Raw genomic sequence first — 27,060 nt, 5'->3', positions numbered from 1 at the left:
CGGGGCGAGTGAGGCGGTAACGGGGCGGGGCTAGCGGTGACGAAGGGCCCCTCCCATTGTTATGCCCTTTACCCTAGTGGCGATCGGCCGTTGGAATCCGGCGCGCCAGGCCGAACCTGCGAGACACGCGCCGCGCGCCGGCCTCGGGGCTCCCCCTTCCACCGCCCCCCCCGCTATCCGGGGGCCTCGGCCTCCTCCGGCGCACGCGGCTGACCGCCATGCTGCCCAACACCGGGTAAGCGGGGCCTCCGCCCGCCCGTCTGTCTGTCTGTCTGTCCATTCCCCTTCCTGGCCTGCGCCCATCCGTGCGCCTTGTGCCTGGCTGCCCCCCCCCCCCGTGTCGGTCTGTCTGCGCTGTCATATCCCCCCCCCCCCGTCGGTCTGTCTGCGCTGTCATATCCCCCCCCCCCCGTCGGTCTGTCTGCACTGTCATATCCCCCCCCCCCCGTCGGTCTGTCTGCACTGTCATATCCCCCCCCCCCCGTCGGTCTGTCTGCGCTGTCATATCCCCCCCCCCCCGTCGGTCTGTCTGCACTGTCATATCCCCGCCCCCGTCGGTCTGTCTGCGCTGTCATATCCCCGCCCCCCCCGTCGGTCTGTCTGCGCTGTCATATCCCCGCCCCCGTCGGTCTGTCTGCGCTGTCATATCCCCGCCCCCCCCGTCGGTCTGTCTGCGCTGTCATATCCCCGCCCCCGTCGGTCTGTCTGCGCTGTCATATCCCCGCCCCCCCCGTCGGTCTGTCTGCGCTGTCATATCCCCGCCCCCCCCGTCGGTCTGTCTGCGCTGTCATATCCCCCCCCCCCGTCGGTCTGTCTGCACTGTCATATCCCCCCCCCCGTCCGTCTGTCTGCACTGTCATATCCCCCCCCCCCGTCGGTCTGTCTGCGCTGTCATATCCCCCCCCCCGTCGGTCTGTCTGCACTGTCATATCCCCCCCCCCGTCCGTCTGTCTGCACTGTCATATCCCCCCCCCCCCCCCGGCGGTCTGTCTGCGCTGTCATATCCCCCCCCCCGTCGGTCTGTCTGCGCTGTCATATCCCCCCCCCCGTCGGTCTGTCTGCGCTGTCATATCCCCGCCCCCCCCCGTCCGTCTGTCTGCACTGTCATATCCCCCCCCCCGTCGGTCTGTCTGCGCTGTCATATCCCCGCCCCCCCCCGTCGGTCTGTCTGCGCTGTCATATCCCCCCCCCCGTCGGTCTGTCTGCACTGTCATATCCCCCCCCCCGTCGGTCTGTCTGCACTGTCATATCCCCGCCCCCCCCCTGTCGGTCTGTCTGCGCTGTCATATCCCCGCCCCCCCCCCCCCGTCGGTCTGTCTGCACTGTCATATCCCCGCCCCCCCCCCCCCGTCGGTCTGTCTGCGCTGTCATATCCCCCCCCCCCCGTCGGTCTGTCTGCGCTGTCATATCCCCGCCCCCCCCCCCCCGTCGGTCTGTCTGCGCTGTCATATCCCCCCCCCCCCCCGTCGGTCTGTCTGCACTGTCATATCCCCCCCCCCGTCCGTCTGTCTGCACTGTCATATCCCCCCCCCGTCGGTCTGTCTGCGCTGTCATATCCCCGCCCCCCCCCGTCGGTCTGTCTGCACTGTCATATCCCCGCCCCCCCCCTGTCGGTCTGTCTGCGCTGTCATATCCCCGCCCCCCCCCCCCCGTCGGTCTGTCTGCACTGTCATATCCCCGCCCCCCCGCCCCCGTCGGTCTGTCTGCGCTGTCATATCCCCCCCCCCCCGTCGGTCTGTCTGCGCTGTCATATCCCCGCCCCCCCCCCCCCCCGTCGGTCTGTCTGCGCTGTCATATCCCCGCCCCCCCCCCCCCGTCGGTCTGTCTGCACTGTCATATCCCCGCCCCCCCCCCCCCGTCGGTCTGTCTGCGCTGTCATATCCCCCCCCCCCCCGTCGGTCTGTCTGCGCTGTCATATCCCCGCCCCCCCCCCCCGTCGGTCTGTCTGCGCTGTCATATCCCCCCCCCCCCGTCGGTCTGTCTGCACTGTCATATCCCCGCCCCCCCCGTCGGTCTGTCTGCACTGTCATATCCCCCCCCCCGTCCGTCTGTCTGCACTGTCATATCCCCCCCCCCGTCGGTCTGTCTGCGCTGTCATATCCCCGCCCCCCCCCCGTCGGTCTGTCTGCACTGTCATATCCCCGCCCCCCCCCTGTCGGTCTGTCTGCGCTGTCATATCCCCGCCCCCCCCCCCCCCGTCGGTCTGTCTGCACTGTCATATCCCCGCCCCCCCGCCCCCGTCGGTCTGTCTGCGCTGTCATATCCCCCCCCCCCCGTCGGTCTGTCTGCGCTGTCATATCCCCGCCCCCCCCCCCCCCCGTCGGTCTGTCTGCGCTGTCATATCCCCCCCCCCCCCGTCGGTCTGTCTGCGCTGTCATATCCCCCCCCCCCCGTCGGTCTGTCTGCACTGTCATATCCCCCCCCGTCCGTCTGTCTGCACTGTCATATCCCCCCCCCCCCGTCGGTCTGTCTGCGCTGTCATATCCCCGCCCCCCCCCCCCCGTCGGTCTGTCTGCGCTGTCATATCCCCGCCCCCCCCCCGTTGGTCTGTCTGCGCTGTCATATCCCCCCCCCCCCCCCCCGTCGGTCTGTCTGCGCTGTCATATGCTCCTAAGGGTTGCCAGATGGTTTCAACAAAAATACCAGACCCACTTGACATTCCATCACAATCTACACTCCATCTTATTTAGAAAATACCCGACATTTCTATTTTCTCAATTTGTTTCCCGAACAGAAAGCTCAAATACTGGACTGTCCAGTTCAAAACCAGACACCTGGCCACCTATATGCCTATCCCCCCCCCATCAGTCTGCTTGCACTGTCATATGCCCCTCTCCCCCTTAAAGCGGTCTGAAAAAAGTGGTTGTGTGTGTATGCATGAGCATTATACTAAGGAAACAGCAACCGTGGTCACAGGGGAGAGTAACCCCTGCCCAGCAAAGTAGCCAGTCACATAAAACCTTCTTCAGGGTTTAACTTCTTTTTTTCTTTTTGGTTGCATGAAGGTAACCACGTGTGCCTTGTTTCTCATAGTAATATACCTGAACATTATTCACGTAGCAGTGTCAATAGGCAGTCCCTGCCCCCAAAGGACTTGAAAGATAGGCTTCCTCATGCACAGTTGGACCAAATAGCAAAATGCAGAATGGGCTAGCTGAGTTTGATTCATTATTAATCATATTGTTACTGGAGTGCCTAAGGACCAACCGCGAAAGGGCTCCTCTTATGCCAGACAGAGTAGTTGACAGGCCTTGTCCTGAAGAGCTGACAATCTGAGCTGTAAAAGATGGCAAGAGAAAGGGGTATAACATACAAGCGTCTTAGTGACTGGATAACTCCCAAAAAGGATTGTTGAAAAAGAAGGGAGGTTGGTGGGAATCAACCTCCTTGCCCCCTTTAATTTTCAATCCATGCTCCAAAGTAGGGATGTTTAAAAGACTAACCAAAAGCCTGGACCTGCCACGAACAGAGCTGCTCCAGCATCCTGCCTGCCACCCTCCCCCACTGCACTACTGCCTCTGATATAGAGACAGGGACCGTGGGGGGGGATGGGAGTTTATGCTCAGGGGGAGCCGGTGCTCCGTGGAACCTCCTGTCACCCCTCTCCCCTCACTGCTGCCTCTGTATCAAGAGGAAACAGTGTGTGAGGGGAGGGGGCAGGTGGGATGCTGCTGTAGCCTCTGTCTGCGGGGAGGTTGGCCACCCCACGGATGGGAACTGCTGCCACAGAGCATCCTACCGCGGTCCATACTCCCCGTGAACAGAAGCTTCTCTATGGGATACCGGAGTAGCCTCTGTCCATGAGAAGTTTGGGCACTTTACAGATAGGAGAGGCAGGCAGGAACCAGTATGTGTGGGGAGCCAATTTTTTTTTAGACAATTTCCCCTTGCAGACCGGCTCCGCCTGCCACCCTTCACAGCTGCCTTTGACACAGAGACAGCAGCACAGTGTGGCAGGGGGCTCTCCCAGAGTGAAGCTGGGAGCTTACTGGCTGCCGGCCCCACCCCGGGAAGAAGCATTTTAGTAACCGTGTAACAGCTAAAAATTGTTGCAGCTACACAATTACTAAAATAAATGAAGCAAAATGCAGGACAATGTAGCACTTTAAAGACTAACAAGATGGTTTATTAGATGATGAGCTTTCGTGGGCTAGACCCACTTCCTCAGATCAAATAGTGGAAGAAAATAGTCACAACCATATATACCAAAGGATACAATTTTAAAAAATGAACACATATGAAAAGGACAAATCACATTTCAGAACAGGAGGAGGATGCGGGGGGGGAAGGAAGGAAGGTAAGTGTCTGTGAATTGATGATATTAGAGGTGGGGAGAGTGGGATGTTTGTGAGCTAATGGTAGTAGAGGTGATAATTGGGGAAGCTATCTTGGTAATGGGTAAGATAGTTTGAGTGTTTGTTCATTCCTTCTTGGAGAGTGTCGAATTTTAACATGAATGACAGTTCAGAGGATTCCCTTTCAAGTGCAGATGTAAAAGGTCTTTGTAGCAGAATGCAGGTGGTTAAGTCATTGAGAGAGTGTCCTTTCTGGTTAAAATGGCAAGAAACTGTTTTGTTTTGTTTTTTGTGATCTTGTCTGATATCTGTTTTGCGGGCATTAATCCTTTGGCAAAGTGTCTGAGATGTTTGTCCAATGTACATAGCAGACGGACACTTTCGGCACATGATAGCATAAATTAGTCTCCTATAGACAACGACCTAACCTCAAGATGATTCTTACCAACAGCCACAGGACATACCACACTAATACCAACCCTGGTACCTTCCCTTGCAACAAACCCCGTTGCCAGCTTTGTCCACATATTCATTCTGCTGATACCATTATTGGACCTAACCAAGTGAGTTATAAGATCAAGAACACATATTCCTGCGCATCCAGAAATATAATCTATGCTATCATGTGCCGAAAGTGTCCGTCTGCTATGTACATTGGACAAACATCTCAGACACTTTGCCAAAGGATTAATGCCCGCAAAACAGATATCAGACAAGATCACAAAAAACAAAACAAAACAGTTTCTTGCCATTTTAACCAGAAAGGACACTCTCTCAATGACTTAACCACCTGCATTCTGCTACAAAGACCTTTTACATCTGCACTTGAAAGGGAATCCTCTGAACTGTCATTCATGTTAAAATTCGACACTCTCCAAGAAGGAATGAACAAACACTCAAACTATCTTACCCATTACCAAGATAGCTTCCCCAATTATCACCTCTACTACCATTAGCTCACAAACATCCCACTCTCCCCACCTCTAATATCATCAATTCACAGACACTTACCTTCCTTCCTTCCCCCGCTCCACCCCGCATCCTCCTCCTGTTCTGAAATGTGATTTGTCCTTTTCATATGTGTTCATTTTTTTAATTGTATCCTTTGGTATATATGGTTGTGACTATTTTCTTCCACTATTTGATCTGAGGAAGTGGGTCTGGCCCACGAAAGCTCATCATCTAATAAACCATCTTGTTAGTCTTTAAAGTGCTACATTGTCCTGCATTTTGCTTCAGCTACCCCAGACTAACACGGCTACATTTCTATCACTAAAATAAATGATATCTAACACCCCTTCTCCAAAGCCTGGGAGAGACAGAGCTCTTTAAAAAAAAAATTGTCAGAATTGTTTTAAGGTGAGCAAAACATGGCACTTTTCCAGGGTCTTGTTTTCAGAAATAGCTAAACTATTTTGTCTGAAATTTTCCAAAAGGAGTCTTAGGAAGACGCTTAGTGTGGACATTTTTTGCCCAAACACTTAAAGTTTGGCCAAGTTGTAAGCAACTGTCAACAAGATTTTATAATAGGAATTGTCAGGTACCAACCCCACGCATAGCCTTTATATAATAAAAATGTATCCTGTATTTTCTGTATTATAATCCAAAAAGGATCAGCATAATAGCATTTCAGCTTACACACCAAACCAAATTACAAAATTATGTTATCACATCTATGCTGTAGCTGGGATCCTGACCTTGTAACAGCTATGTAGTTGGAATTTAAAAGGGAGCTGCCAGGAGAGAAGTTTTTGTAGGGCAAAGGGCACAAGAATGTAGGTTGGAGTAACAATGCAGAAATGTGGGCAATGAGAGAGCTTTGGAGAGTTGTGTGTGACATTGGTCAATATATTTAAGAATAGAAGATTTTGCAATAAAAATAATGAATCTAATTACATAGTGTATTTTGATTCTGAAAAGTGGATCATCTTTATGTGTATCTTCTGAATTTAGGGACAGCTGCTTTTTCCTTTTATTGGCTGTGCAAGGCTCTGCAGGGCCACAAGAAAGTGAATTTGGTTTTTTTTGTTCCTTTGTATTATCAACAGAGTTGAGTAGTAAAATTTAAACACTGGGTAGAGAGGTAATTGTTTTGGCCTGGTGTTGCAAGAAAAGGAAAGAATTCAGCTTAATTCTTAGCTCTCAAGCTGCATTTGAAGAGCAGGCTGCTTTTTCTGCGCTTTGACCACTGAAAAAGTTTCCACCAAAATATTTTATGACTTCTTTGTGGAGTGTTGGGCCTGGAAGTTAGGATGGAGAGGGTTTCGTATAAAATTGGAGGCGAGGAACTTCAGAGGGTGATGGTTTATAGTACATTCAGTGAGTTTAGTAATTAGAGATTGGATAGTAGTTTTGGTGGGGGTTTTTTAGATGGGAGAGACTAAATCATGCCTGTGTTTTAAGATAGGAAAACAAGGGAATGAGCGCTTAAAGAAAAGACTAAGGGTGGGAATGAGAGTGGTTACGAGGGAGATCAGAAGATGGAATGAGATGGGGTCACTGGGGCAAGTGGAAGGATTAGACAAGGCAAGTAGATGGAAAAACTTCAGTGTCTTTGATGGGAGGAGGAGAGAGCTCTAGGAGGGGAAGTACACACCCCACAATGTACAGATCACATGAATTAAATACGCACATTCTCCGTCTGTTGTTCTTTAGCTCTAAATGCTCAGGTTTTTGGTAAATATCCTGATTTGCTGTCTACAAATAAATCAATCTCTTTTTTGACCGAATTTAACACTGTATAAAAGCAGATGGCCCAATGTTGGCCCCAGCGATACTGTAGCTACACTGAAATAACTCTTCAACTCAGATAAACTATGAGTTTTTGCAGGTAATGAATATTAGAATCTAGTCAAGTAAGTTTTGAGCTTTCTGTTTTGGTTCTCTTGATCCTATATCTGCATGTTTACCAATTAATCTGAATCCTGCAATGTGATCTGGTTGACCATACCTTGCAGGGCCCTATTGACTTCAGTGGAACCTCCAAAGGTGCATAGGATTTGTGTTTGTGGACCCCAGTCTTGCCCTTTTCAAGGCCAGAAAATTTTCTCTTTAGAGTGCTTTGAAATAGGAGCATGCTCAGAGTTTGCAAAGGGCTATCTGAGACACAGATTAAAATTATGAATAAAGACTGGCACAGATTTTCAACAGCATGTATGCTAATGTGCATGTGCACAGAACTCTGTGCATATGTGCGTGCACATATGCAAATTGGAATTGCTCTCGCATGGATTTGCGCACATGTGGAAATTTAGATCTTTGGTTTTTCACTAAATCATAGAAAATAAGTTACAGATTTTATGCAAGACAACAAAATGCACTTCTGTATTTGAAAAACCTATCACTTAAGAGAAAATACTGTCGAATACTTTTAAAATACTTTAAAAAAAATTCATTATTACTTTGTGCTCATATACCAAATGTTGACCTGAGATTGTAATATCTTTACAAAGATAAGTTTGTTTTATTGCACTCATTTTAAAGTTAGAACAGCGCTATTTTTGTGTTCAAAATGCTGTAATTTATAACATACTTTTCAAGGTGTATAAGTGGATTATGCTACATAGAGGAAGTTTGAGATATTGAGATTTCATTTCAGACACTGCACTCTTATTCCATTATCTGAATCCAGCACTTATAAAACTGTTATATGAAATGGTAGATGAGTATCATTGCAAAACAGAGAGGAACCATTTGTGTAACCCAAGTGGTCTTTTTAGCCCTATTGTCTATAAACTTATTAAGTTATCCATGTGCACTGACTTTGTCACATAATGTTGTGCTGTAGCTTTATAAACATATGGTATTCCTACATGAATAATAGAGATGTAAAATCATGTTTAATCAATTGACCAATTAAATATTAGGTTAATCTAACATTAGCTACTTAAATGACTAAAGCGGGAATCTGGGCTGGGGCTGGCTGCCAGCTCCCAGCCATCCACTAGAGCAGCCCAGCCTGCGGGTGCAGATAAGAGCAGGTGGGGAGCTGCCCCAGCTTCCACCAGTTATCAGTTAACTGAAACTGGTAAGCATTACCTGTTTAGTTAGGTTGATGCTTACTGATTAACTGGGTAACTGTCTGACCTTTCATATCCCTAATTAGTACTTAAATAATTATGAATTTTAGCACTATTTATAATTATTTTTTCCCTTATGTGACTTGTAAGTTATCTTTAACTTATTGATTTCACACCGGAATAAATGAACCTTCGTCTCTCCTGCCCACCTTGCTTTCTAGGAAATTAGCGGGATGTACTCTTTTCATCACGGGTGCAAGCCGGGGCATTGGCAAAGCAATTGCTTTGAAGGCAGCAAAGGATGGTGCGAACATTGTGATAGCTGCTAAGACAGCTGAGCCTCATCGCTCTCTCCCAGGAACAATATACACTGCTGCAGAAGAGAGTAAGTTTTAATGAGAAAGGGTGGTCTTGTTAAGGCATTTGACTAGGACTCTGGAGTCCTCAGTTGGTTTCCTGGCTCTGCTACAGACTGTCTGTGTGACCATGGGTAAATCATTTAGTTTCTCAGCCCCAGTTGCCCATATGTAAACTTGGGATAATACTTGCTCTGTTTCACAGGGGTGTTAGCAAGGTAAATGTATTAATTTGTGTGTGGTGTGATGTAAAAATGTGAATGGGTAACCAGTTACCTGGGAGCTGACTGCAGCCTGCTGCAGGCAGAGAACTGCTCTAGCCATGCCAGGTCCCCATATGGGCTGCTAGCTCCCAGCCTGCATAGGGCCAAGAGAGCCCCCTTGCCCACCTCTTTTTGGGCTGGAGTGGCCCCCTCCTCCTGCCTGCTGGGGGGGCAGCTCTAGCTTGGTCATAGCTGGTGGGTGACCTCCACAAACCCCCCTTTAATCGGTTAACCTATTAAACACTACGTTTAACCAGTTAAACAGGACTTTTCATCCCTAGTGTGAAGAACCGAGGATAATGAAGACTGTGTATCTGTATAAAATATCAGAGGGGTAGCCATGTTAATCTGTAGCCACAAAAACAGTGAGGAGTCCTGTGGCGCCTTGAAGACTAAGAGATTTATTTGGGCAAAAATAAATTTTGGCACTTCAGTGAAATAAATGTTAGTCTTCAAGGTGCCATGCAACTCCTCGTTCTTTTATAAAAAGTATGTGTATAGAGCTAGATAGGTGGCTAGAGAGTGTTGGCACATACTCTTCAGTATTTTAAAATTTCTTTTCAGTGTTTATTAAATAGTATTCAAAGAGTTAAGGGTGTTCTGATGTTCCCGTTTAAAAGTAGCCTTCCTAGAATTTGATTATTGTAGTAATGAAATAAGAGTTGGTTATAGATGACTTGAGTGTTTTTAATTCTAAGTTTTTTAGAATTAAAAATATCAGTTGAACCATTACTTTAACATGTGACTCATCTAACATACAATAAATATTTTATTTAAAAAAGGTATTGCCACTACAGTTGTTAGCTTGCTTTAAGGCAAGCTACTATTTGTTGTAAAAAATGTGTGCAAATGTGCAGCATAACAGTCAACCCAAGTGCACCTCTATGCTTACACACAAACCTTTGTAGGATCTAACCCTAAAACAATATTTAGTTTGGTTATGTATTTCCAGCCTTTTCAGAAACAGAAGGGAATGTGTTAAATTACTCCTATATTTTTTTTAATAGTGGTATGATGGAGGGATGTAAGCAACTAGTTGGCTGTCTGATAAGCAAGTGCTTATCAGATAGTCAACTAGTGACTTAACTAGTCCCGTCCCCCCGTTGCCTTTGTCAGAGAGCGACAGCAACGGGGGGAGCAGGGTCTGGTGCTCGGGGGAGCCGGCTTAAAAGTAGATTCCCCCAGCACCGTCTCTGTGGGGGAGAGGACATGGGGTACAGCGGGGAACTGGCGGCGCTTTCGCCTTTGAAATGTAGCAGGAGCGGGGCTCTTGCTAGATTTCAAATCAAAGTGCCACCAGGAACGCAGGGCCAGTGAGGAACTCAAACAGTCCCCTTGCTGGCCCTACACTCTCCCCCTGGCGCTTTGCTTTTTTTTTTTTTAATGTACAAGAGTCCTCCTGGGGGCTCTTGTTTGTTTCAAAAGCAGGGAGCAACAGGGCTCTTGCTACATTTCAAAGGCAGAAGCACCTGTATCGACTAATTGAACAGTCGATGCAAATTACATCGACTATTCGATTAGATGATTAATTTAAATTTAACATCCTTAGTATGCTGTTGATTCCCTAATTTATTTTGGGATAGAAGTATGATAGAAGCAGCAGAAGCAATCTTAATATTTAGGTTGCCTAGCATTTTTCATTATTAAAAATTCTTCAGGTCATTTTTCAAGTGCTCTAATATTTGTATGGGTTGCAGCAGGTCTTCAGAATTTGTCAGGGGAACAGTTCTGAGGTCATGTAAATGCATTCAGGTTTGGAAGGCTTATGAGCCACTCATTTGTTTTATTCATGTCATCTTGCTTTTGACTTGTTACCAATCCATTTCTCCTCCCCCCCCCCTCGTGGCAACTTTGACCATGAAGTGCCCCATCATGCCGCTTACAAAGCACATTTGGAAAGGACACAGACAAAATAGATTTTCTGTTCATTCCCCTCTTCCCTTCAAATACCCTTTGGCCTCTAGAGTATGGTACACAGTGCTGGAACAAAGAGACCTCTGCTCACCAGCATTCACTCTGTTTTTTAAATAAATTGGCTTCTCACTTCCTTCTCCCTGTTCATTCCTCTAGTCCCACAAATTACACTGGCATGAAGCTCAGGATGAACAATATTTACTTCTGGATTAGCCTCTTCCCAGTTTAAGCAGTAGTCACTGATTATTTTAAAACAGATATTTCAATTTTAAAAATATGTTAGGAGCACTATTAAGTACAGACCATATTTTAACTTTTAGCAGTTTCCCAGTAACTTGAAATTTCCCCCTTTCTCCAAGGAAGTCTCGCTGAGGAATTCATTGTTGCAGATTCCCCATTACCTTTCATGATCAAATAATAAAAGATGTTGCTATCTAGGAAAGTGAGTGTTTTCTTAATGAATGTGAGTGTTGGTCCCTAATTCCATTGGAAGTTGATGGTGCTCAGGACCTGTAATGGTTGTTTTATGTTTTTGAAGTCTGGTGGTAATTACTAACTCACAGAAAATATTTTATCCCATATTAGATGCTTAGTGTAAGCTTAAATTCAAAATGAAATGTCTTTTTTTCCTACTGTACAGTTGAAGCTGCTGGAGGAAAGGCTTTACCATGTATTGTTAATGTGAGGGAAGAACAGCAAATTGTTGATGCAGTGGAGAAAGCTGTCCAGAAATTTGGAGGTATAATGGAGAGTTCATGGACGGTATTCTGCATGTTAATGAAAAATCTTTTAAATTTTCAATCAAATTAGTGAAAACTTTAGCTTAAAAATTGAATAAATTTGAATAGAATCCTTTTTGTTTTAAATGGTGGAGTTTAAAATATTAAAGCAAAATGAATGATTTTAAACACAGGAATAGACGTTTTGGTGAACAATGCGAGTGCTATCTCCTTGACTGGCACCTTGGAAACTCCTACAAAGAAAATAGATCTTATGATGAGTGCTAACACACGAGGAACCTACCTTGCGTAAGTACTGTATGTGGATAACTAATTGTTTGAATGCATCTGTAGATTGAATTACATAATTTTCAACCTAGTTAACTTTACTCCGTAACTTTTGTAATTATGTTATTATACTGACTTTTTAATCTGTGGGGAAAATTTAAGGTACAAGTACAGGTTGTACTTCCAAAATCCGGGACTCTCTGGCCTGGCAACATCTGTGGTCCTGCAAGATCACGGATGCTCCTGGGGCAGAGAGCCCAGAAGCCTAAGGGCAGGCGGCCCAGCTGGGTGGGATATCAGTGTTGGCACACTGGCTTGGGGCAGTACCCAAGAGTGCAGGGCTAAGACCAGAGCCCCGGGGATTTCTCCCAGCTGCGTGGGAATGGGGCTAGAGCCCCACAGCTTTCCTCCGACTGCACAGGAATGGAGTCCTGAAGCAGGAGCTGGAGCCTTTGCCACCCAGGGAGCCAGCAGGAGCTGGGCAAGAAGCCCAACCAGGTTGGGGGAGATGAGGCAGAGTTGTCTGCCGGGGCAGCCTGCCAGCAGCAGGTGACAGGCTTGGGGACCGGTGGCAGGAGACCTCCCCTGGTCTAGTAAATTCTCTTGTTCAGGACCAGTCAGGTCCCGATGATGCTGGGCCAGAGAGGTCCAACCTTTAGCGTCTGTGTTTGTGTATGTACAAACATACATAAGTGAAAAAATGGTTGAACTTGCAACTCTGTTATGGGTTGAAAGACTAATGGATGTGCTATGTGTCATTAGAAAGGTTTTCCCTTAAACTTACAATAAGATCTATGGCCCAGATCTACAAAGATATTTAGGCTCCTAACTTACTTTGAAGGCAATGGAAGTAAGGACTATAAATATCTTTGCAACAGGTCCTCAATATCTGATCTTGAGTGCCAGTGATTAGTAACTTTCTGACACAAGTATTCAGGTTCTTCATACAGTTAACAAACAGCTTAGATAATGAAATTCTGCAAAATGAGCTCGAGCAGACCCTTCCCTCCCCCCACTTTTAATCAGTTAACCATTGCAACAATATGGTTAATTGGCTAACTGGCCAAACAACATGTGCAGTTGACCAACCACCAAAACAATGCATTTAACTAGTTAACCAACTAATTGGAATTTTCCTTCCATGCTATCCTCACGTCAACCCATTTTTCTTCTTCCCTTGCTGCTTGTGTAGCCAGGTTCTATTAATGTGTGAAAAAGCAATTCTTTAAATGCAATTTGTGGTAAATTCTAGGTTCATGATATTGCATTTAAGAGTGGTAGCATTGTTGTATGTGGTTCTTAAATTTTCTATTTTACATATATTTTTATCAATATGTTTTTGGTTTGTAAACTTGCAGAAAATTAAAGCATACATTAATTTGAATTATATAGTATAAAAAAAAACCTGCATTGAAAAGCACTCTCCATCTCAACCAAAACCATCCTTGCCTAACCTCCCACTGAGAAATATAATGGAGTGCACAGCTATGTCTTACAAAGTGCCCAGAAGTTAACATGACTTGGGCTTGTTGAATCAAAAGAAGCAAATTTCAGGGTCATGGCTGTAGCCTGTGGAATTGAAAGCAAACTTTTTTTTTCTTCAGATGAGAAAAAATTTGTCTGATATTCAAAATTATACATTTTGTTTACATATTTGAGTTTTGGTTGACTACAAAGCAGTTATTTAAACTAGACTAGACATTTTGTTTAATCCTACTTATAATTTTAATACTTTATTGTGGCATAACCTAGAGATCTTAATTGGGTTTAGATCCCATTGTGTGCACTCTTCAGACTTACAGTAAATGACAATCTCTACTCTCAAAGAGCTAACCGTCTAAAGGTTCGCCCTTGCAATTGACTGCACATAACTGCGTGTCGTCAGTTGTGGGGTTGTAGTCTAAAAGCTTACAGGAGTTTCTCGCTACTAATTAAGTATCATAAATTACATTACTTTCCACCATCCATTTGCAGCACTAGGTTTAGAAATGACAATTGACCAGCTTTCATAAAATACAGTTTGCATCTTACTTTTAGTCTTTGGATTTTTTAACTCAATAAAATGGGTGCAGTTTTCTTTTTAATGAAGAATGGGATTTTTCCAATAATATACTTTTATGACAGGAAAAATACTTGAAGGTTGACATGTATGGCTAATGTGCAAGAAAAATCTTTCTCAGATAACATAACAAATGATAGTCACAATTAAAGCTGCTGGGTGCTGAGCACTTCTGAAAATTTGGCCCAGTATGCATGCATAAATATTAGGAAGAAACTTTAATTTAGGTTACATGACATCATTATATTGGTTTTCTCTTTAGATTAAGCAGAATATTGGCAGGTGCAAAGTAATGAGATGGGAGTAGATTACTTTCGAATTCTTTAAAAGATGCTCTATATTCACTAGCATCTCTAAAAAATAGGCATGCATCTGACGAAGTGGGTCTTTGCCCACGAAAGCTTATGCTCCTACACTTCAGTTAGTCTTTAAGGTGCCACAGGACTCCTCGTCACTTTTTCTAAAAAATAGTGGTTTTGCCAAAATCATCAAATTTTTGTATAAATAAGCACCTTATAGCTACTAACTTGTCTAATTTTTTTTTCATTTGCAGATCTAAAATATGCCTTCCTTACTTAAAAAAGAGTAACATCGCTCATATCCTCAACATTAGCCCACCAATTAACCTGAATCCTGTATGGTTCAAAAATCACTGTGGTAGGTGCTGTTATGTTTTCTATTTTAACATTTTTTAAAATGAATAAGTAATTATGAAAGGTACAAGAGTGACAGGCTTGTTATAATGTGCTTGACCAGGTACAGTACAAGCAGTGGAAGTTTAGGCTTCCTTAGCAACAGGCCTGCTGATGGGGCAGGAGCGTGAGGGGACAGAGTACAAAGGAGGCAGTTGCTCTGGGGCCTGGCGATTCAGAAGGGCACAGTGGCCCAGAGCTCCAGGCCCCTTTGAATTGTTGCCAGAGCAATAGTCCATGCAACGCCGAGGACAGCGGGAGAGGTGGGCGGTGCAGTTGGGGCAGTGCTGAAAGCTAGCTGCCCCAGCCAAGCCCCTTGTGCTCAAGGCTCTGCCCCTTCTGTGGACACAAAGATGGCTTCCTCCCCTCTTCCCCCCCCCCCCTCCAGCTCCCACAGCTTGCCCTGGGGCCCATAGTGGCAGTCGCCTCATGATTATTTCAGTCGTCAGAGGATAACTCAGTTTTTGTGCCCTGTTCACCCTTTCTCATGTAAGGAATACATTGGCATAATTTCATGGAACATCATGTTAGACTGTACTAGTTGTCCTCATCCATTCCTTATCTGGAAAGCAGTCAGCTCTCCCCCGGTATGTTGTTCTGTTATAAGAGCAATGAAATACACTTCTCTATTCCTGTGGGGCCAGAAGCCAGTCATAGACCTTATATTTACAGAACAGCTTGACAATTCTGCTGTCTCTGTGCTCTTCAAAGTGTTTTGTGCCAAAGGATGGTAAAAAAGGTAAGTTTTCAAATGTATAATGAAACTAGATTACCTTTGCCTTGCAGGAATTTTTGTAATTGCTATTTTAGTGCAGGTAAAACAATAATAAATGGCATTGGAAAAAAAAAGTTAATCTGTGTTTAAAACATAAAAGTTCAACGTAGACCCATTCTCATTTCAGTTCTTTTTTTGTGCAGATTGTTCCACCCTAAGGAATTTGTTTTTAATATATAATTATAGTGCATCAAGAAGTAAAGAATTAAATCAATTAATCTTAACATTTTATCAGACATTTTTATCTTACTAAATAAAATTCTTACTATGTCTTAGCATATACCATTTCTAAATATGGCATGTCCATGTGCGTGCTGGGGATGGCAGAAGAATTTAGAGGAGAAGTTGCAGTGAATGCTTTATGGCCTCAAACAGGTAACTTTCTTTTAACTTACTTTAATGTTCTTTTTGATGTTAGTAGTTGTATTTCTTCTCTGCTCAGGCTTCCATGTTGCAGATCTCATATAATTTTAAATAGGTTTAAAACTGTTTTGAGCAGGTATTTGAAAATTAGTTTACTGAAGGTTGTTTTTGTTGTTCATTGCTGATGTTCAATGTTTCTCCAACAAAATACTGGTATCTGGTAGAGCCACTATTGTTTCCTAGTTCTCAGTTGGCAAGCCACTATGACTGACCACATGTGCTGCAAATAGCGAGTGGCTGCTTGTAGCAGTTTATTTATGACATTCATTTGAATAAAACAACCTATGAACTGTTTGACTCACTGACCCCTTTTAAAAAAATATTTGCCAGTTGCTTTTCTTAAGTTCATTTACCCTGTTCTCCTTTTAATGTGCACAGGTCTCTGATATCAATAGAAATTCAAAGGGACTATCATTTGTTATGTTATCTGTAATATATGCTGTTCATCTGTGTCTCTGAGAAGATACTTGGCAAGAACCAAATTTTGATCATGTTTGGAATACCATGCTTTCTTCCTGCCTCAGTGCAGGGGGCTAGATGTGATGACTTCTTGAGATCTCTCCCAGCCCTACATTCTTATGATTCCATTAAATTTAGGGCCCTACCAAATTCATGTCCATGAAAATGCATCACAGACTGAAAAATCTAGACTTCCACCATTAATCTGGCCTTTTGTGTGCTTTTGTCTATATATACTATACAGATTTCATAGGGGAGACCAGTGTTTTTCAATTATGGTTCCCTTACCCAAAAGTGAATTGCAGGTAGTTGCAAGATTATATTAGGGAGGTCATGGTATTGCCACTCTTACTTTTATGCTACCATCAGAGCTGGGGAGCTGAGGAGCAACAGCTGTTGGTTGGGCACCCAGTTCTGCAGTTAGTGCCCTAGCAGCAGCAGTGCAGAACTAAGGATGACCACACCATACCATGCCACCCTTATTCCTGCGCTCTTACCTGCCCATGGGCATGGGCTCGAGCCTTCCTTCACCTCCATTGCCTCTGCATGTAGTCGTTAGGATTAACCCATGTCCCCAGACTTATCAGTTAATCAGGTTAATGACTATATGCCAATGTCCCTAGGTTGTGGAATCCCCATCACTGAAAATTTTTAAGAACAGGTTAGAAAATCTTTCAGGGATGGTCTCAGCATAGTGTGATGGACTAGATGAAATTGTACTGGCATAGCAATTTTGATTTTAAATAAGTCACATATCTAATTGAAATAATTATCCTGATACAAAAACAATATGTAGACGAGGTCTTACTCTCTCAACTTGGAAGAGCAGAGTAATTGAACCAAGGAAGACTGATTCTCAAAATAATGGTGTAGGCTACATTCTTTTCCACCTGTACAATGTAACACTAGTCCTGTAAAAACAGACACCTCTACATGTCAGTGATTTAAAGCAAATGAATGTAGGAAAGTCCATATGCATTGAATATTTGTTCTTATTTATCATTAGTCTGCCTACAGCTTCTATTTATGTCTCAAGTAATGTACTTAACTAAAAATATCTTATGACTTCGTGAGCAGGAGAGTAAATCTGTTGTTGACATTAGAAAGACTTTTATGTAGTTTGTGTTCAGTTCGTAATGCTTTGACAGGTGGTAACCAGATTCAGAGTTGTGGGAAACAGCTTGAAATCTAGAACATAACTCTTCTCAGTATTTTAGCCATTTTCTAATCCTTTCCTCCCCAGACCCTCCCTGCATATGTGTCAATATGACTTACAAGTGTTTTTAATTTAGGCAGTATTATAAGATATAGTCATTTATAGATATGATTTGAAAAAAAGGAAAAGTGCTATACAGGATCATAGGGACAGCTTTCATATGCTGCTTATGCTCATTTGAATATAAAGAATATATGTATGCTTAGAATTCTAGCATATTGATAACATAAGCTGAATAATAAGGTTTGCAGTACTAATATGTTTCAAATTTGTATTTAAGTTGAATCATTTAACAATACAACTAATGTGCTTTAAAAGAAATCATGAAATAGTTCCCTCAAAACAACTGGGGAACTAGAAAATTTCAAACTTGAGTGGTACTCCAGTTTTTTTAAAAAGGCGCTTTTTGCTGTTGATTAAAATATCGTTAAAAAAGAAATCAGATATTTCTGTCAGTTACATCTTTGTGAATCTGTGACTGAGCTGTAACTGCAGTTCTTGCTCTCTCTTCCTTTCCTTCCCTCCTTTGTTCCAAAACCCTTATGGGCATTTTGATGTACTGCACTTACATAAGGTAAACTTTCAAAGTTAGAAAACTGGATTAAATTTTGTGTGTGAATTTAGTATTTACAGCCAGTGCTGAATTGACACTCTCAGAGACTGAAGTCCTTTATTTGAACAAAAGAACAGGTAGAACCGACAGCAAAAATGAAGGCTTCTGCATGCAGCCCTGCCAATGTGCTTCAGTCTTGACCCGTGGAGATCACCTCTAGCATTTGTTTATACTAGAAGGTTTTCCATAATAGTTAAGTTAGCTGACCTGGTGCTAACTTCTACTTCCTGACAAGTATAGTAAAGGACAAGTTATGGTGGTGAGTTAGTTGTAGTTAGAATCCTCTGGGACCGGATATAATACTGACCACACCATGGTCTTGTCAAAACTGACCACAGAATTGTGGTCCACATCATGTCACTTTACTTGTTAAGAATCATGTTCAACTAGCACTCAGTTCTTGATTTCTCTGCTCACATATGATGCAGTAATGATATGGATTTTTGTGTGTGTGTGTGTGTGTGTGTGTGTGTGTGTGTGTGTTGGAAACAATGAATATCTTCTAGCTATAGGGTCAGAACTCTCTCTAAATCTCTGATTCTTGGGTATGGTGCAGACTGTTTTAAACTGTAAAACATTTGCAGTGAGATTGGATAAGGAGATGTTTCCCCTTCCTCAGTTCCTTTTAGATATCAAGGATCTAGCTAGATAAACTGTGGCAGCAAGCCTCCCAGCCCTGGTCTACAGGCTCCGGCTCATATTATTACTCTAAAATAGTCTGTGTAGACATTGCAACTCATGCTGGAGTTAAGGCACTGTACTTTTGGGTGGGGGCAGGCTTCAGAGCCTAAGGTCCAGCATGAGCTGTATCTTCAAAGCATGAGCCCAACCTGGCTTTGGAGGCTACACTGCTGCAAGCTGTATTCCTTATCCTGAAACAGCAAGCTGGAATTCCTGCCTGTGGTTCCTTGACTTTAGCCCATTTTCTTGCTTTTTCTCCTTTGTTAGGAGTTGGAAAGTAAGGTGCGTGTTTTTTTTTAATTTTAAATAGTTCTGATTCCATAGCAACTGCCTCTCCTAACCCAGGTGGTTTATTCTGTTGTATTTTCCCCCCTGCCCTGACATTAGATCCTGTAGGACAGTGGTTCCCAAACTTTTCAGCATCATGCCCCCTTTTTGATCTTTGAAAAATCCTCAGGCTCCCCCCCACCCCTCCCCCAGCAAAACTTGTTGAGCAAAAAAAAGAACTGACTGGGGCAGCAAAACTTGATGGGGGAGGGGGCTGGGTCACCTTGCACCCTCTCCCCCCCTCGGAATTTCTTCATGCCCCCCAGTTGGGGAACCCATGCAGTAGGAGAATCCACGCTTTAAAACTGTGTTTCTTACAGAAGCAAAATGTCTGTGACAGACTCCTGCATACCTCATGTTCTTGTGGCTTGGGTAGAATGGCTTTTGCCCAACGGATGTTTGTAGTTTGCCACTCTGGCCCACACTGATCTTGAGTATTGGCTTCAGTGCATGCAGAAAGAAGCTCCTCTTGATCTCCAAGTTCACAGTCTCTGCTTCTTCAAAACACTAATCCCTATGGCTACCCAAGTTCAAGTCTAAGAGATGCTATATTGTGAGGGGCCTTGGAGGGCAAAACAGCATGGGATTTATCACCAAATTATCTTTCTCGTTATCAAGTAACAAAGAGAAGAAGCAAAAAAGAGGACACCAAGATGGATTGATTTAAATTAACGAGTAGTAAATCTTGGTTTAAATAATTGATTTTAATCTTGTTTTGCATTAACCTTTTTTAGTTCCTTTCCTAGAGAAAGGCTGATGATCATTGATTGGAAACAATTAAAACATGTTGATTTGCAAGTAAATGTACCATTTGCACAAAATTTGGTATTACCTCTTGCCAACCAGGCACATACACTGTATCTATACATATTTATTTAAGCAACTGTATAGTGTAACATCTGTTTATTCAGATTCCTAACTTCACCATTTGCTACCATAATAAAAATGGAAATGGACACATTTTTTATTTACTAGAGTATTAATCTTTTTACTCACATTTTGTGTGACATTCTACTTGGATGGAAAGTGAAAGTCAATTAATTTGAATCTTTTAAGTTTTTTTTATTGGATTAAATGAAACAATCTTAAATGAGCAGGATACATAAGAGAAAGTAGTTTTTATCATAGTAGGTCTTGCATTTAAAAGTGATTTTTTTTTTAAAGGAAAAGTATTATAAAGGTATTCTTAATTCTTTATGGGATGGAGGGATGTACTAGAAACTAGCTTATTCTCACCACTTTTTATTCATACACTGAAAGAGGAAAATAAAATTTTGCTTGCTTTTTCAACACCCAGTTGGAATCCTTAAATGTAATGAATTAAGTAAGTGAATTAAACTAGTTGAGTAAAATAAAATGAAGATATTCTTTCTTTAACCTCCTCAAAAATGAGGAGTACAGGATCTGCCAAAAAAGCTCCCCGCTGTTGGCAGAGCTGCGGATAGACTTTACTTTCACTTTCAAAAGGGCACTTGATCGGCACAGCGCCCGAATGTGAGTATGCAAATGAAGCCTGGGATATTTAAATCCTGGGCTCATTTGCACTTTTGAAGTGCTTGATTTGCATCCCTCTGTCAGCAGCGGGATGCAGTCTGAAGGTAGCCTAAGTGTCTGTGTGCAGTAGAAGAAGGGAGAAAAACATTAAAACATCAGTGCTGACCACCAGATTTTCTTTTTTCCCTTGAACTTTTTAGCTATACATACGTCTGCTATGGATATGCTGGGAGGAGCTGGTGTGGAACAGCAATGCAGAAAAACTGATATCCTTGCAGATGCTGCATACTGCATTTTAACAAAACCAAAAAGTTTCACAGGAAACTTCGTTATTGATGAGAATCTTCTGAGAGAAGAAGGAATTAAGAATTTTGATGTATATGCAGTTGCACCAGGTAAAACAGGTGTTAAGAAAGGAAATAAGCTACAAGTAAGTTCATAATCTGTTCTTCTGCTAAAGACTGGCAGATATGCAGTCCCATTGTACCCTTGCCTTGTGCATTCCCAGGAACAGTTGGCTCAGTCTTTCAGAGCCTCCACTTCTGAAACTTCCACTAACTAAATATCAGTTAACAAAAGGAAAATCAAAATGCTTTTTTGTTTCTCACTGATTTATGCAAACGGTTACTCTTCAGCCTATGATTTCTCTCCTGCCTGTTCAGGTGCCCTCTGCTGCTTCTTTTTAGTGAAAGGTTTTCCATTATGAATCCACAAGACTTCTAGTTCTGTTTTACACCTCTAAGTAAAATCTGTCTCTAAATAAAAATATTAGATACTTGGCTTTCCCTTGGTACTGACTTTTTCTTTGCAGAAATTCTGCAATATCTATTTAGAAGCTTAGACTTTAATACTATTACAAAAATAGATTATTATAATTTTTGCCACTTTACTCATTTTTTATTTATCTGTTTGTTTATTTTTAGGTCACCCATTACTACCAGATTTCTTTCTAGATGTAGATCCTGATACTTTAGCTATGAAAATGGAAGCACAAGGTAAGAAATTAAGTACTTATATCAAATTCATTCACTGAGCCTAATTTCAAATCATGAAGGTGAAATATAAAGGTTGTTAAATATATTTCCTCCTAAGAACTTAGTCTCATGAAAGATACTTTGGGGGGCAGGGGAGAATTATGTGTGTTTGAATTAGGGATGTGAATGGGTGATGCTTACCATATAACAGTTAACTGTTACCTGGAAGCATCCATTTGCCCATGGCTGCTGGCTCCCAGCCCACGGGGGGAGAGAGGGAGGGCTGCCAACTCCCAGCCTGTGCTGGCTGGGACCTGGCAGCCCTCCCCTCAACCCCTTACTGTTTCTGCCCCACATGAGCCAGCAGACTCCTAGCTTGCTATCCCACATGGGCTGGGAGCTGGTAGTCCCCCCAGCTGTTGCTTCTCCCTCCCCTGCCCATGCAAGGCTGCTGACTGATTAAATAATTAAATGGGATGTTATATCCCTAGTTTGGAGGCAAAGGCTCCCTATTTGAGGTTGGGTCAAAATTTTGCCTTTGACAGGACTTTGAAAATGGTACCTAACTAGAAAAATAAAACTGTGAAGCACTCTTCATAAGTCTGAATGTTTAGGGATTATTGATACTTCCTGGGAAAAGAAATAAACAGTCCAAAACACACTACTCAGGTTTCTTTCATGATCTGCCTTGCTTAATTATGTACCCCTCTTTGTAAGGATGTAAAAGAATCATCTGTTAGTCAGACTACCTGATAAGCATAGGCTTATCAGGTAGTTGAGTCCACTACTCGCTCCCCCACCCCTTGCTGCCTCTATATCAAAGGCAGCAAAGTCGGGGGGGGGGGGGAGCCAGTGCTGGGGAGAGCCAGATTAAAAGCTGGTTCCACCCAGCACTGTCTCTGTGGTGCGGTAGGTGGAGGGGAGGGCAGGGGAAGGAAGGGGAGGCAGAGGTGCAGCAGTCAGGGACCTGATGTGAGCCGTGGCTGCTGAGTCCTGGGTCGCGCTTGATCTCAGACCTTGAGAGGTCATGTAGGCCAGCGGTTCTGCCCCACTTCTCAGCCAACCAGCGCCGGGCAGGGGCGGGGTCTCCTCCTGGATGCAGGAAGAGTGGTTCGCTGCGCAGCAAGAGAGCTGCATGGAGCTTGGCACAGCAACCTTAGATCAGCTGCAACCTGGGCAGTAGCACTCAGCTGGCGGCTGGAAGGCAGCACAGAGCTAGATGAGGGGGGAAGGGCAGATACTGGAGACTCTGGGAGTGAGGCTAGTGCTGGGGGACTCTGGGGATGGAGGGCTCTAAGAGATAGGGGATTGACACTGGGGGGCACTGGGAACCAGGCTAGTATTGGGGAGGACTACGGGGGCAGGGCTGGCACTGGGAGGGTTCGGTGCAATGGGCTCTTGGAAACAGGAGGCTGGCACTGGGGAGGGAGGTCTAGTGGTGGGGGGGCTCTACGAGGCGGGGAGATGGCACCAAAGCATTTGGGATGGGGGGCTGGCACTGGGCAGCTCTGAGGGAAGGAGGTTGACACTGTGGGTGGTGCAGGGAACTCTCGGGTTAGTGGCTGGCGCTGGGGTGTAGTGGAGGGGTGGGGGGCTCTAGGAGTTAGGGATGCCACTGGGGTGTTTTGGGGACTGGCATGTACCCCAGTCTCCAGAGCTGCTGCATACTGCCAGCATCAGCCATCCTCCACGTGGTGACTCCTGGAGCTGAAGACACTATTTGCGGCAGTTCTGGAAGCCAGGGCTTTTGGTGGACCGGTAACATTTTTTTTTGCATATTTATTATGCAGATATGCAAATACAATGTTGCTGGTCCACCAAATGGGTGAATGGGTTTGCTGTCCATGGTATAAAAAAGGATGGGAGCCACTGATGTAGGCCAGTGATTCTCGACGTTTGTAGGCTCAGGGCCAATTTTCCCTCTAGTCTTTTCCATCCACATGTGGATTTTTTCCATCTATGTGTGGGATACAGTTTTTATGTGCACCAAGTCATGTGCGGATGTGCACCACCAGTAGAAACACAAACCTAGCTGTGGGCGTACTGCTAATCAGCTGGGCAGTGTTGGAATCTCTCCTCAGTGGCGCACACAAACTCACAGCTTACCAGGAACCATGCCCAGGATCTATTTGTAAGTGTTGTGACCCAGAAAATAGTCTGGGGGTAGAGGCTCTGGGGTGGTTTCAGGTCCTGTGCTGGGGTAGGGAGTGGTTGGGAATGTTGGGTCTTGCCTTGGCACTCACCGTGCAGTGGCAGCTCCTGTGCTGTGGGGCAGGCTGGGCTTGGCTCTCTGCTAAAGGCATTGCAACCTCTGGAACTGCAGCACTGCTCAGGTTTGGCTCTGTCCCTAGATTGGACTAAATTTGTGAGAGTGAAGGGTGTCTCATGGAGTGGCAGTGCCACTTCCTCGGATTTGGCCTACCTGACAGTCTGTGGGCTGGGCCAAACCTGAGTGGTTTTGGGACTCCAAAGGGTGCAATGCCTGGAGTAGGAGGTGAGCCTAGCAAATCTTGTAGGATAGGAGCTGCCGGTCTTTGAAACATTCTGGCAAGCCAATTTTGGATCCCAACCCATGGGTTGAGGAAACCCAAATGCAGTCCATCCCCACCCCACCTATTCTCTGTTATGAGGCAGGACCAATATAGCTATGCTGTCCATCAGTGGAGTATAGGTCATCAGTTCTTTATCTTCCTTCTTTTTAGTATTCATGTTGACTAAATACACTTTTCAGCCTTCTTTTTAAATGATCGAAGTCTTTTGTTTGGCAGTTGATAAAGTGTATTTCCTTGGTCTTAAGAGCTAGAACACTGCTGATGTTTTAAAGTGCCGTAAGTGTACTTTTGATCAGTTTTTTGTAGAGCTATGTTGTAAAAATTTATGTACTTCATTCAGTGAAATCTCCCCCCACATATCCTCTAGGTGCTTCTCCATTGTTCAAGGAGGGGAAGAAATTAGAGGGAGCCAAGCCTGAAGGCCCCGAGGGAGCCAAGCCTGAAGGCCCGGAAGGAGCCAAGCAAGTAGGCCCTGAGGGAGCAGAGTATGCTGCTGTCAAGCCTTTGGGGCCTGTTGCAGAAACCTTTAAAATTATTCAGGGAGCAATCAGTGAAGACGTTGTGAGGACTACCCAAGGCGTTTATCTGTTTGAACTATCTGGTAAGTAAAACTTTCTTCTATTAAATCTTCACATGCACATTTACAGTGAAATACATTCAGCATTTACACAGAGAAATAAATACTTCATTCTTAGAAGTTCATCCAAAGTACAAAAGGAAAAACTGTGTAGCACTTTAAAGACTAAAAGTGCTACATAGTTTTTCCTTTTGTTTTAGCAAGATCAGACTAACACGGCTACCTCTCTATTACTATTCATCCAAAGTACAGGGAGGATTTTTATTTGACACCTTGAAGAATGTGGACATAAGACTGCTTACCTTTCTTTGCATGAAACACTAAATCATTTAAATTAACAAATAATTACTGTCTCGTTACACAGCTGACATCAGGAAAAGTTACCTCAGAAGGGCAAGAACTAGGGACAAACCTTTTATTTGATGTGCTGTCAACTAATTCCATTGTTCTTAATTGTAGGTGATGAAGGAGGAACTTGGTACATTGATCTTAAGAACAAAGCTGGGAGTGCAGGAGTTGGAGAGCCTCCTGTGAAAGTTGATGTGGTTATGAGCATGTCCACCAATGACTTTGTGAAAATGTTTTCAGGTGGGTAGCAAAGTTTTTACCAAAGTCGAGCCAGGTTTATTGGTGTTTAGAATTATTCAAATAATTAACTAATAATTAGATATTTCTTCTGTTTCTATATTGTTATAACTGGTGAATCTTAGGCTTTTGGTGGTTCTAGTGAAATAATTATTTCCTTGATCTCTCTCTTCCTCTTAAGTTGTTCTCATCTGATAATATAATGCATAGTGCTATCTTCATATCACTGAAATCTTAACAGATAATTAAGATACTCCCTTTCCTTCCCAATTTTTTAAGATTTTTGAGAAAACTCAATAGGGCCATTGATATTTCCACTGGATTATCTCTAGATCCAAATCACTTGATACCTGCACATCTGCAGATATCCACTTTATATCCATGGATATCCACATCTGTACATTTGAGGATATATGTTTTATATCTGCGGATGTCCATGTGGACATCCATGACACATTTTTGCACATACGGATGCGGATGCAGATACAAATTTTTTATCTGGGCAGGGCTCTACATATAGCCCCTGTAAAATTTTACACACTCATAGTTTGCAAGGTATAATGTATCTACAGAGTGCACAAACTATTAGAGTTGTTCAAATGAACTGATATCAAACACATACTCCATCACTTGTTTATAAGATGAGTTCAGTGATTAAATAGTAGTTTCTATTAAGTTTTTGTAGTCTAAAACTAAACTTTTGCTAACACTGAATAATTGAGATCAGTTTTAACTAGAGAGCTTGGTAGCAAAACAGGTACATTTGTATTTCACACCTGGAGACTTGAGTTCAAAATACTCTGCTCAAGAAAGGCTGCTATTCTTAATTTAGTCCTTGTTTGGTCATATAACAAAGCCACAACATTCTGCTGCAGTCCAGCATTGTTAGCAGGACTAGAATGGAGCGGAATTGGAGATACTTTTTGGAAAGGAAAAATTTCTTCACAGTCTTTTAAAATTGTATTTGGATGCTGTTATGTAGCACTTTTCCATTTTTATTACAAATTGAAATAATCATTATCACTTGTGGATATTCAGAAGAGACACTGCATAAATCATAAATTCATCACATACAAGGGCAGTTTTTTTGATAAAGTCCACAAAAAGTCACCATAGAATTGTTGGCTTAAAAAGGGAGTATCTCTAAGCCTTGATTAATCAAACCACTCTGTTCAGCCATGCAGTTTGGCATTCTTAGCATGAATCAAACACCAAAAAATTATAAGGAAGAGACATCCTTGCAGCATCTGATAATCCATTGTCTTTTAGTTGTATGCGTTGTCCCCCATGCACATCTGTACTACTTTTCTTTTTTCTGATAATATTTTATTCCCTCTTTTTAGGCAAACTAAAGCCAACCATGGCTTTCATGTCAGGAAAACTGAAAATCAAAGGTAACATGGCCTTAGCAATGAAGCTGGAAAAAATGATGTCTCAGTTCAGCTCCAAACTTTAATTGGAAGGCTTATTGTGTGGAACATTGGCCTTTAATAAAAATGTAACCCTGTTGTATAAAGCACTAATTCTTGATTTTTTTTGATGTATTATGAAAAATCTGAATTTGACCTGATGAAATATGAATTGGTAGAAGAAGAAGAACTTGACATTATTTTAACTAGGACAACAGATTCATTATATGTCATAATGGTCCAGGTGTCTTGTTCCTCTCCTCTGGGTCCTGCAGCTCTGTCTGGTTTTGGAGAGTATTTCCATTTCTTCCTCTTTAGATCCCTCATTGGGTTTGAGGCTTCCATGTTCTAATCATCATTTTTTCTAAAG

The 27,060-nt window shown here is 43.5% G+C and overlaps 1 protein-coding gene across 1 annotated transcript; it reads left to right on the top strand.

The window, feature by feature from the left end:
- Positions 1-71: 71 nt before the first annotated feature.
- On the top strand, positions 72-26,800 carry HSDL2 (hydroxysteroid dehydrogenase like 2). The gene is made up of 11 exons (XM_075931413.1): positions 72-235; positions 8,536-8,699; positions 11,488-11,586; positions 11,761-11,875; positions 14,467-14,570; positions 15,657-15,755; positions 20,794-20,988; positions 21,517-21,588; positions 24,487-24,720; positions 25,156-25,284; positions 26,625-26,800. Exons 1-11 carry the CDS (start codon positions 219-221, stop codon positions 26,735-26,737), a joined length of 1,341 nt encoding a protein of 446 aa, XP_075787528.1. The 5' UTR covers positions 72-218; the 3' UTR covers positions 26,738-26,800.
- Positions 26,801-27,060: the final 260 nt, after the last annotated feature.

The sequence above is a fragment of the Pelodiscus sinensis genome, chromosome 6 (genome assembly GCF_049634645.1).
Source record: "Pelodiscus sinensis isolate JC-2024 chromosome 6, ASM4963464v1, whole genome shotgun sequence".
Taxonomy (NCBI): domain Eukaryota; kingdom Metazoa; phylum Chordata; order Testudines; family Trionychidae; genus Pelodiscus; species Pelodiscus sinensis.
The sequence above is the reverse complement of the archived record's forward strand: the minus strand, read 5'-3'. Positions and strand labels throughout refer to the sequence as shown.

Bases quoted from the DNA above. Each gene is read 5' to 3' on its own strand.
- HSDL2 (XM_075931413.1), top strand. The intron at 11,876-14,466 runs GTAAGTACTGTA...TTTCATTTGCAG, and splicing joins ACACGAGGAACCTACCTTGC to ATCTAAAATATGCCTTCCTT. The intron at 21,589-24,486 runs GTAAGAAATTAA...CATATCCTCTAG, and splicing joins TATGAAAATGGAAGCACAAG to GTGCTTCTCCATTGTTCAAG.